This window comes from Coloeus monedula, assembly GCF_965178545.1.
Source record: "Coloeus monedula genome assembly, chromosome: 2".
Classification (NCBI taxonomy): Eukaryota; Metazoa; Chordata; class Aves; order Passeriformes; family Corvidae; genus Coloeus; species Coloeus monedula.
Genome location: NC_138782.1, coordinates 99531393 through 99544057, shown reverse-complemented (window position 1 = coordinate 99544057; position 12665 = coordinate 99531393). Strand labels below are relative to the sequence as shown.

The 12665-nt window shown below is 37.2% G+C and overlaps 1 protein-coding gene across 1 annotated transcript in view; it reads right to left on the bottom strand.

The window, feature by feature from the left end:
• Nucleotides 1–6025: 6025 nt before the first annotated feature.
• The window catches only part of ERICH1 (glutamate rich 1), a gene marked incomplete at its 5' end in the record, with an annotated part of 68239 nt that continues 61599 nt past the window's right edge, over nt 6026–12665 (bottom strand). The window contains 2 exons of the mRNA XM_082276771.1: nt 6026–6322; nt 10820–11014. Coding sequence (XP_082132897.1) covers nt 6249–6322; nt 10820–11014 — 269 coding nt within the window. The 3' untranslated portion in view covers nt 6026–6248. The remainder of the gene's footprint in view (nt 6323–10819; nt 11015–12665) is intronic.

Here is a 12665-nt window from a genome sequence, read left to right as displayed (position 1 = left end):
AACAGCTATCATTATGTCTACAGAGTTCAGTGATTACACCTGTGATTCTGAAGAAAAACATATTTGGTATTGATTCCTTCTGTAGAATCTAGGTAGCGGCTGATCAATGTGGTATTCCTAGCACATTTATTCCTTTGCACATTTATAGTCACTTCCACTTGATTATTGTCACTGGGAGGAGGAATGAATCACATAGCAAGCTTTTACTGAGTCCACCTGGGAAATGGCAGAGGCTGCTTTGTGCATGATCACCTGAAGGGAACAAGAAGAACAGGAGAAGCATCTCCTCAGTTTATGCTGGGTGAATTCCAGGCACAGCTTTACAACAGCTCCTTACTCTTTTTCTCGTTTTCCTTTTTACCACTCCCAAGCAGTAGCTTCACAAAAGAAGCCATGAAAACATCAAGGAGAGGGGGTCACAGCCCCGTGCAACCTGAAAGAGCTTGCCACTGCCAGACCAGCATCAGGAGCAAGTGATGTTTTGGTCATGCAACACACACATTCCTGTCCTTTTCTCAGATGCAGTAAACGACCTTTTTTCATTTCTTTTTTCTTTCTTTCTATTTTTTTTTAACAAGATCCAGATGTCTGCAATGCAGATGTTTTCATGACTTACCTATTTATGCTTCCATAGCAATCAACATAAAGCCCTAAATTATCCCATTGGTACCACTGTTCCAATTCTAAAATAGGTATCTAGCAGCAGTCAGTTATAGCAGGCTATTTAATCCCAGGGATTAGACAGTTCTTTAGGATAGGCAGCTCAGATGGTAAAAGCTATAGTGCAGACATCTGAAGTCAGGAGAAACAAATCCCACCCTGCATGCCTCCAAGCTCTCCTTAGCCAGCTGCAGAAGAACATTGCCTCCAAACTGATCACATGTGCAATGTAAAATTATGATGCCACTTTAAACTATCAGCAGCCTTGCCCACATATTCAAGCATGTTCTCCATTGTGGATAGGCCTATTACATTTCCTGAGCACACTGTCATCTCAGATGTGATAACAACTGGCTGTACTGGTGCTGTGCAGCAAGGCAAATCCTGCATCAAACTGCTACTCATTTAGGAAAGGAGAAAACAGGGGTGAACACAGAGAGATTGATGGGGGAGGACACAGACAATAAAGCAACATTGGTCACCATAGTAGGCAGTTGTCCTAGCACCATACTGACCAGGCTGTGGCCAAGGTTTTGGCAAGGATCACAGCAAAAGAGAGCTTTAAAGAAGGAAGGGAAGACAATGGAAAGATTGCACTGTAGACTTGCATACTGCAAGTATGGCAAATGGGTGATGGAAGTTAATACCAGAGGCTGAAAGGGATGGAGGAATCATCTGTGCACTGAATGAGGGATGAAGAAGACTGGCAAAGATCTTGAAAGTGAAGGCAGCCTCTACTTGATACAACCTATAGCTGCCTGGAGTTGATGCAAAAGAAAAGTAAGTATTGAACCAAAGATTCATTCATTCTGTTTTTGTGTACTCCTCTTCAATCTTAGATTACACTTCTTTTTTGTCCATTATGTATCCTAAAACAGGATGCAGCCTTGCAGTAAGAATATAAAAGAGAACTACAGCTTGCTTATACACTTTACCAGAGTATGGAGCTCATTAAAATGACTACATACTATTAATTCTATGAAGTTAAGCATTCAACTTGGAGAACATCCTTATTAAAGCTATATATTTGACTTTCACTAACTATGGTGCATATGCAGTTTCAAATAATCATAGAATATATAGTTTTTTCCTAGATTCTTAGAGATAGTAAACACATACAGCATCTAAATTTCTGCTTTTTTTTTAATACATATGTCCCCCCTCCCCTTAGTCCTGCATACATCTAACAGTTTAAAACAAACAAAATTTACTCAGATGCACTGCAGTGAATAAAGCAGTAAAGAGTAAAACTTAATTAGCTGCATAAACATGTGCAATACAGCCCTCCTTAGGAGCGAGCAATCCAGGGCTGAAACAATTAACTACAAAACCTGCATAACTATAACCTGAGGTTTCCCTAAATATTAAATATAATATGTTTTCCCAATCACACAGATTGCCATCTTTTGCACTACCTCTCTCGTATTATGCCCAATGTGTAGCATATTGTACATGCATAACACACTCTTTTCACTCTACGTCTGTGGAATGGTTTTATGTTATACATGGTATTACTGGGTGAAATAAGTTTTCTTTGGTGAAAGACAGCTTAAAAATCTTCTGCCTTCATGCTGCCGTTTGTTTGGTTGGTTTTTTTGGTTTGCTTTTGTTGTTGTTGGTTTTCTTTCTTGTTTTTTTTTTTTTTTTTTAAGTTCCCCCCCCCGATGTCATTTCAGACATTCAGCCTATTGAGTAGTAACTCCCTACACTGGTGCAGGAGAGAAAAGCCAGCTGTCATAGAAAACACATTAAGGAATTTATAACTCTACATGATTGTAAAGCACTACATAAAATATTGCACCAATTACAAAGCAGTAAAAATCTGTAACATTAGAGATTGATTCCCATATTACATTTCCACAAAAGAGAAAAATTAAGGTCTTACAGGCAATTTTAAGAATAAAACATGTACCTATATATAGAGATAATGGCTTTGAACTCATACCCTTGCATACAAGTGACCAGCTTATTCACTACTACAGATGGTTTAAATGGCTTCAGCCTCTGTGGTCTTCCTTGTACATGCTGGTAAGGGACCACTGCCTCTCAGAGCCTGATTTCTCTCCCACTGTGCTGCTGCTCCTTACTTACGGTGCATTGTTCAATTATGTAAACTAGAAAGTTAACCTGTGAAGACACATTCATGTTACATTCCAGTTGATCCTTAAATTCTTCCTACTCTTGGAGTCTAAAATTTTAAAGTTCTGTCTTCATGGAAGTTTGAAATATGCTAATAATAGTGTGTGTACAGTTTAGCCAGAAGTATTCTGATGCAAAATCCACTTCAAAAACTCTTCCATGTTTCAGAAATTCCACACGATGCAGCACATTCATTAAACTGAATGATGCTGAAGAAGCAAAAATTCAAGGCCATCTCCTTTGCCATTTATAAGTTTAGCATGAAAATCTAAAGGGATATATGTTTCATTGCTATGTTGAAGGAGCCATGTATAGTGAAATGAAAAACAGTGTTCACTAGTGGATATTAATTTAAATTTTTCAGTTTTTGTATCTCAGCCACATTGTTATACCACTGCTCAAATAAACTTGAAAAGGTGTAAGGAGATTGAGCACAATTTCTTTTAGAGAAGCAGTGCAGAAAAGTGACCAGGTATTAAAATTGTGACGTATGAAATCTTTTTGACTGCAAATAGGATGTCAAATATGGAACCCCTGCCATTTTTAGTACATTGCCTAATTTAAACTATGAGTAATGTCCTTTTTTTTTGCTTTTAAACTAGATCTTTCTGCTATGTTCTTTTGTGCATTGCTTTGATGTGTCCTCAGGCATGTGGCAGTTCAGCACACCATTGTCTGGCACATTTGTTTCTGAAACAAATACACTCTTATTCAATTGCATTTATCTACAATGGCAATCTACAATTTATCTGCTTGAATTTGGTCCAATTTTCTAAACTCTTTAGCATACTTTAGCCTCTTCATAATCCCTGTTAGTGCAAGAGTGGCAGGTTTGGTAGGCGTAAGACTCAGCTCCTATCACAGGTCATTTGCAAAGACATCAGATATCACTGAGTAACTGGCTATGCTCAGAAACTGCTCCTGGGCTTGATTAGCTGGGGCCAGCTGATTTCTCCACAGAATATAAGGCTCTTACAGTGCTAAAAGCAAAGGGAAAAAAAGAAAGACCGAAAGTAATCTTTTCTCCATTATTACCTGATTCAAGAAAAGTACACTTTTGACCTGCAAACTTTTACTCACTGGAATAGTACAAAATTTTACCCTGCTCGAGCAGTGAGGCTGGACCAGGTAACCCCACTGTGGTCCCTTCCAATCTTACCCATTCTGTGATTCTGTGAAAATATTTCTGTTCAGCAAAGATATCAAAATCGGCTCATCTATATGCAGCTATTCAAAATTCAGTTGAATTTTAAAAATCACTTTAATGTTGAGCAACCTGGTCTAGTGGAAGGTATCCCTGACCATGGCAGGGGGGCTGGAACTTGATGATCTTTATGTCACTTCTAACTCAAGTCATTGTATGATTATGAGAAATGGCCAAGCACTGAAAGAGAAGTAATAAATAAGAGAAATTAAAGCAATAAACGAAGCTGTGACGCAAGTGCATGAGTGCTTGTGAGACGAGTGTGTGAACATGTGGTAGTGTGTTCCAGGCTGGACTAGCTGGTGTCCCGGAGAGCCACAGAGCAGGCATGAGGGCCCAGAGTCAGGGCAGGGATAGGAGAGTGGCGGTCCTGCTATTCAAGGGATCAAAGGGCTGCACAGTCAGCCATGTGAGCATCGTGTGTGTGTGTGTGTGTGTCTCCCTGAGCTATGTGCTTAAGCATTGCTACTGTTTGAACTTAGAAACGTGGAAACTGGAGTCATCTACACTGACATCCAGATCTCTGGGTACACCAACCTGGGATCCAGAGGACAAGTAGGAGGAATCACCAGGTCCTGGGGTCTACCCAAGGCAGCAGCCTTATCTCTCAGCACAGTCACTCAAGTATCAGGAAATGCAGACAGTACAGTTATTTTTGTGGTTCTAGTTTGATCTCTTTTGTACTTGTGCTTCAAAAGTCTGTCTTTAATTACATGACCTCATTTATTTTTTTCATATTCAGTGTTTAGGACAGATGATGTTTACCTAATGAGTGTCTGTGCATCCTTTTTTGCAGTTCCTAGGCCTCATTTACTGTGTGACATTCAAACCTTAAAGTGAGGATGAAGTGACTCATTTCCCATGAGTCAGTTAAGAGAGTATCTAGGTGCTTAACATTCAAGTCATGTTTTCTTCTTTCTCCAGATGTGGGACTGAGGCACAGAGGATCTCAGTGAAAAGTCATAGCTACAGTTCAATGCCTATGTGTTAGCAATTTAGGGGCATTAAAACAGGGAACACACTGCTAGTTTCCCCTCTGCAAAGGCTGGTTTATAGACCTTTCCTAGCAGATACAGACCAAACTCAAGTTCTTCAGAACTGCACTTATTGCTCAGCAATAAGACTGGATTTTCTGCACCTGCAGTCATTTGGTGTATTACCAAACCCCTTTTAATTTCTTCAATTAATGAGAAAGAGGTACGACTGTATTTTTATTACAAATTCTGAGCATCACTAAACCAATGCCTTGCAACAGGATGTATCAGGCAATATAATAAAACAGAAAAAACAAAGCCAAAAAACCCATGCAATGTTTATATAGTCTCATCAGTAGTGTATCTCCAAGCACATCTTGGGGGAATTAAATATGTTGCTGCTATCTTACTAATGACAAAACTAACACACCTATGCACAAAACATGGTTTGCTCTGTATCACTTATCCGATGAATGATACAGCTGAGAGAAGAGCCTCTCACAAAGCACTTTTATCTTCACGATTCCGAAACATTTTACAACCATGGATATTACTTACTGTAGTATCTACACTTGGTTAAATTAAATAGCAGAAATATTACACAGTAGTAGACAGATTACACAGTAATCAGGGAGAGAGAACCCAGTCCCATAACTCTGCAGTCAGTGAAACCTGCTGGATTGTAACAGGCTGAGCCATGGAGTAGTTCTGAAAATGCCATCCAAGTTTCTGCGTAACTGCAAACAGGACCTACATGACCCACATGTAGAAACATATCTATTTCGACAATTTAGCAGTTTATTCAGCAAAAATACATTCCTCAGACATTTTGTTGCTTAGGTTTAAATATAAAAAAATATAGTTCCGTTTTCCAGGCAAGCAGACATACAAAAAAAGTCAAGAAATGTAACTTCCAGAGAGGAATGATAAATTTACAAACAAAAAAAATAATACTATACTTCTTAATCAAAATACCTGATAGAGACTTTATCATTCCAGTTAAGTTATCCTATCCTATCCACTTATCCTAAAGTGAAATGTACATATTAATACAGCTGAAGACTCAGGCCACACTCTTGACCAACCAATCACAAAAGTCCCATTGTAGTTATACCTTTATTGTCTTCTGGAGTTTGTAACACAGAAAAGTAATTCATTTACCTGAAGGTGTAGAATGCGTATTGACACTGCTCTTCCTGAACAATTGCTACTTGGTTAAGAGTTTGTATATTAAATTTTAATCCTGTGCATATGGGCACAGGGGCAAGGTTTTATTTCCTGTTCTTCACAGGAAGGATATCTGTAATCCAGTAGTGAAACAGAGATGCGGCTACCTTGGCATGATCTGAAAACAAAGAAAACACATTCCTCCTGAAATACCTCCATGACATTTCTGAACACTAAGAAAAAGACTTACATCTGCTTCCATTCAATATTAACATTTCAGTAAGACCAATACAGATACTGGAGCTTGAAGATTAATACATATGAATTTCTACATAAGCAGGTGCATTTTATTTTAGGAGGTCAGTCATTTGTATGAGAAACAATTTTGTTCATAAACTTTGAAATTTCCTATTTGTTATGATTCAATAATTCAGAAAAAATGTAATTGAAATGACATGATCATATGGGCAAGGCTTCTTTCTGTCTGGAGAGTAATTTCGCACATCATTATTTAACTTACAGTAGTACCTAGAAGCCCCAGTTGAGAATGAGTCATATCATACAGATAGCTGCATTAAAGCCTCAAAATGCTACAGCTTCTGTCTAAATTCAGAGATTACCTACATGACTTCATTGATTTTTAATGATAGGACTTTGTGCAGTACTTATCACATAATAATCACATTTAAGATGATTCTATAACATTATGCTAATACAGTTTTCAAATTTCTTGTCCTTTTCTTTGAATGCTCATTCATTCAAAAAAAAGAAGGGTAAATGTCATCATTTTAAGTCCTCTGTATATCCAGCCTCTGCATTGTTGGCACACAGTAAGTGTATTAATTCTGGTCTGCAAAATGTACCTCCCCCTGCAACGAAGACTTATATAAATGACAATTCTCCAAAAAAAGGCAGTTAGAAGAAGCTTCTAGCTCTGCCATGAGTGATAATTTCCTAGGCAACAAGGGAAGAGTATGTTTGAGATTTGAACCTAACCAACAAAGGGAAAATATTAATATATGATAGAATGAAGCTGATGAGTAGAAGTTCATAAATGAGTTCATAAATTAGGAGATAATGACTTTTTTTTTAATTAGGCGATCACCTATGCTTTAATAATTGATGTGAAACAGGAATTAAGTAGCTCTCATTTCAAAAGCTAGTTGCCAACCACCAAAGGGAGCATTACTTCCAGTCACAGCTCTTCTCCTTTGCCCACTGCACTGTGGAGGATCATGAAGGTCTCTGGCTTCCTTTTGCTAACAGCCACAGACTTTTTAACAGAGATCAGCAAAGCCACCATCATGAGAAATCCATGTCTATGTGACTTCTGAGCATTCTCTTCCCTGCACTTACAGAAGATTTTAGGTAGAGGTAAGTACTTTTTGTTAAAGACTACAAAATGAATTGAAATAGTAATAGGGCATCCTCTACAGACTGAGAACAATGACACTCTAATAACCACGTTCATATGAACACTCTTGACTAACCTCAACTATGATCACTCATGTACAAGGTCAAAGGTAACTTGATGGAGTAATCTGAAGCACAAAGTACAAGGTAAGTTGATGGAGGATGACAACTAAACAGTACAAACAGTACCATAGAGATTTTCTTAAGTATTTCTTCTCATTTAAAGGAAATGTTAAAAGATAACAACTACTGTTGATAATTTTTGTGTCTGAATCTCCTTAGTATTTCCTTTTCCTGCAAAATTTATCAGACCCTACCACCACCCTTGTTAGGCCTTTATTTGATATGACTTCAAATAGTGGGATCTAAGAGCTTAAGACAAAACAGAAATTTATTTCTTTTTTCTTTTGGATGCACTGTGATTTCCAGTCTGAGTAACATGCTAAGAGATGAAAAGGAGATACCAAATCATGGTATTGAACCAGTGGTTTTCAATCTGTAGTCTGCTGACCTTGAGCAGCCCATGGCTTTATTCTAAAGCACATTTATCATCAATAGGCATAAGCTTACCAAGTGGGACTTGGTAACCCCAATGCAAAGTTGGATGAAACCATAACATACCCATATGAGGAAATAAAAGACATAATGGTATGTATAATTTGTAAATTTTATTAATGGAGAATGTGCACTTATATGAAGAGACACATCACTTCTCATTTTTTTCTTAGGCTTCCCTTCCTGGAATTAAACATAAAACTGAACAAAACATAGCACCCATCTTTACATCTTTGATGATGGCATCTTAAGTAGAATCACAACCATGGGAAAAACAGTTAACATACTGCTTCTTGAAATACAGGGAATAAATGTTTATTTTGTTATAAATAATACATGTTCCTAAAATCAAGTTTTTTATCATGTTAATAAGGAATGACCTTTCCTTCCAGTACATCGCACCCCAGTAAAAATAAAGAGAAAAAAGACAAGGTAGTAAGACAAAGTCATAAAAAAATTAGAGATTACTATTATGTACTGTGCATTTTTACCTTCATAAACAGCCTTAACTTGTCTTTCTATAATAAGAACTTGAATTTGTTAAGACAACAGGCTTTTGTAATAACTCTTATCACCTGTTCACTGGGAGTGAAAACTAAAATGTAAAAAACTCACACTGGACAGTATGACCTGATTTTGAGCCAAATGTAGGGAAAAAGAAGTATAATTAAAGGCATAACTCAAAGTAAAATTTCAGACCATTATGTTTTCATTCACTCAATTTCCTGACTTACAAATAGAATGTATTTGTTAAAGTCTGCTGAGGAAAATTAATGACTAGCAGGTGCTTAATTATCCTTTAATAATTTATAAGAATCTATTTTACTCTTTCTTATGTTGTTGTACCTCATGAATATCAAATTAACTACTATGGTTACACCACTGTGAACTTGGAATGAGATTAGAATTGAGCCCAGAGTGACAGCAGTTACTAGGGAAAAAAATCAACTGGAAGAGTAAACAATTCCAGGCTGTACCAGTAGAAACATTAATGAATTTTAAAAATCACTCAGTAAACTGTCTTTTGCTTTTTCCAGTGATGAATACATACATTGGAAAATTAGGGGTTTTAATTTGCTTCTGCTTTCTCTCTTCAGTCTGACATTTCTGCTATACAAAAGTAAACAGAGCAACTTGTCTCAAGGCTGCAAATCCCAACAGAACTCCAACTGTATTGTATAAAAGTTAGATAAGGCCTGTAAAGAATATCATGAATGTTGTCACTTCAATTCCATTTGGATTTAATCAATAGAAGCTTAATTAGTTCATTCATAAAGGGCCAATACCATTTTCATCATTCCTGTTGAGCTCTACTTGGTTTGCACACATGTATTACATCCAATGAGACAATGTGATTATAATTAAGATCAGAGATTGTAGGCTTGAAATGCACAGAAGGATTTCATTCCATGTATATGTGGATACTTCACATCCATCAGAACCTTAAGGGTTGTCATACTGCACATCTACCCTTAAAAGAAGACACATGTACTTCTCTAAGAGTGTCCTTTTCAAAATGTATCGGCTCTGAACTCCATAGGCAGGAATTCTCTTTTTTCTCTGTCCAACACATGGCATTCAGGAGGCTCCAGTCTTGATGAGGATCTTTAGCCACTATCATGCTGTAAATTATTTAATGAAGTTACAAGCAGATGTCTCTTCTTTGAATGCTGTTGCTAAGCCTCTGGTGGCTATGATCTTAATTACACTGTTGCCACACTACTATCATCTCTGCTGTTACTCTTCAAAAGACTTAGAGCACAGTCTGAAATGGTTGAGATTCTCTTATGCCACAGCCAAGTGCTCTCAACTCTGATTAAATTCTTTGGGAGGCAAGAAAATGCAGCACATCTTGTAGATTTCTGTCTGGTGCTGCAACACAAGTTCTAATGACTAGTAGCAAGGACTGTTTAAATGAAGACTACATGGAAAATGAATCATTATACCTTATGTGGACTACATGCGGATCCCACGTTCACTTAAGAACTATTAACTTTACAAGAAGAGATTCTACTAAAATTATAGGGGTGATACTAAAGAATAGAAGGAGCCTGTGCCTCAGGCATGAAAAGATTTAGTAACACAGTAATTTTTCTTTTTATTAATGACTTCAGAATATTGTTTGTTATAAAGAGTAACTTTAAATTTTTACATTATCAACAGTATTTTTTAGAAACTTAAACCAGATGTTTAGATTTAAACAAAACCAAAACTGTACATCAAAATTTAGCTTGCAAAGTCTGTGTATTAAAGAAGCCACGTGATGACCAGGAAGAAATAAAATAATGGGTTTTATTGGTTCTTATGCATGTAAAATGAATCCTTAACTGGAGGAATAAAATCTCCAAGATAAACAAGTAAATTGCTTCAATTTAAAAAGTCTAGCAAGGGAAAGTATTAAAAATATGCTTTAAATATGATTACATCTTAAAACATTTCAGATTTTAAAAATATTAGGTTAAACCTCTGAATCATCTTGTATTCTGTAGGTGCTGTAAAGTGAGAAAAGCTTCCATATTGATTGTAAACAAATGGAAAATAGGGATATCACTGTATTTTTGGGGGGAATTATGCTTTCATATCTTGTATAAGCATATATTTACTATTATATAATTATTTACAGCTTCCTAATTAAAAAACTAAAGCGATGTGAATTTTAATTCACACAAAAAATATCACTGTATGAACATGAGTGAATAGTACCTACCAGGAGACATCATAGATTGCTCTTGGAATTGTTTCAAAGCATCTTTCAATCTCTCAATATCCTGCAGCAATACAAGTGATTTCAGCCGATGCAGATGAGTCACATCTGAGGAAGAGATGGTGTGAGATTCAAGACGTTGTAAGAGCTCTTGGGCAGTTGCTGAATTTACAGCAGTATCTCTGCATTCTGATTTCTCTGGAAAAACAGTTAGAAAACTATGTTAAAAATATTCAGCGAGCTCAGAGAATTTTCCTAATTATACTTTCTTTTCTAGAACAGCACCTTCCTTTTTAGTACAACTGACAACCAGATATCAGGTACTAAAGAACAGCTTGTTAAACATTTTTTGTTAAATATTAAAACAATGGTAAGGCGAAAACTACAAAATTCAGTAAGTAAAAAAGACAATAGGATTCATAATGATAGGAATGCAAGAAGAATCAAATTTTCAAAGTTAGCAGAGGAAGAAGGTGCAATGAAGAAACTGTACTGCGGCCAAAGCACTGTTTTTACTTCCTACACACTATGTATTATAAATTGCACACATGTTTTGGAGAAGGGAACAACTCTGTGGAACTACTGCAAAGCACTTCTGGAAGCAATTACCCTGGTATTGCACCTTTATGTTTTTATTTAAAAAGCAAGTATTACAGCATGAAAGACAGTAGAGAAGAACATATATTGTTATGGGTTGACCTTGGCTAGATACCAGGTGTCCACTAAGATGTTCTATCACTCCCCTTCCCAGTGGGACAGGGCAGAGAAAATGAGATGAAAAACAACTCATAGATTGAGATAAGGCAGTTTGCTAAAAGAACCCACCAAAACTAGCAGATGTTTGCACACCCATAATTAAAGAGGAAAAAGGTTTATTCTCTATTTCCCACCAGCGAGTTATGTTCAGCCACTTCCCGGGAAGCAGGGCTTCAGCCCATGTAGCAGCTGCTCTGGAAGGCAAACATTGTAATTCCTCCCTCCCTTACTTTTATATCTGAGCCGATGTAATCTGATATGGAATATCCCTTTGGCTAATTTGGGTCAGCTGGCCTGGTTGTGCCCTCTCCCAGGATCCTGCCCACTCCCAGCCCCTTGATGGAGGGGAATGTTGGAGAGACAGAGCTGATACGATGCCAGTGCTGCCCAGCAGTAGCCAAAACTCTGGTGTGTTATCAACACCTTTCCAAAGCACTGTGGGGGCTGCTGTGTGCAAATGAACTCCAGCTCAGCCACACCCAATACAATTGCTTATACAGTACTAAACTATAAATTCATTCTTCCATTCCAGTAACAATGTGTTGTCTGTCCCTTTAACCAAACTCCCCTCTGGTTTTTACCAGCAAGACACCCGAGAAGTACAGAATTTTCCCAATTCAGATTTTTAATATATGTACTAGAAGTATAGTCCAATGTGACCATTTGAAAATGCTGCTAAAAGCAATGGCTTCCAATTTTATAAAAAAAAATAGGGAGTGTTAAAGCCATTCAACTAGAAAAGGCAAGCAGCATAATGTCAGATCTATATATAAACTGGGATTTGCCTAACAAGAAAGTTAGTCACACTGATTTACAGATGTCATATCTCATCTGCAGATGAACTTCCTTTCACCTAAGAATTCCTCTCTGTGGCTTCCAAAGTCCTCACTAGCTCAACACTCCGATCTGCTGGTTTGAAACTAGGGCCAGTCAGTCTGCCAAAAACTGCCAAAACCTGAACCTGACTTTCAGGAAAGCTGGAAGTTCAAGAACACACTTTCTTAAAACTCAACATTCAACACAGCTGTGGACAATTGATCAGGTTTCTGTTCTGGGTCGTGTTAGCAGCAGAAGTCGAAGAATTTCAATCTTG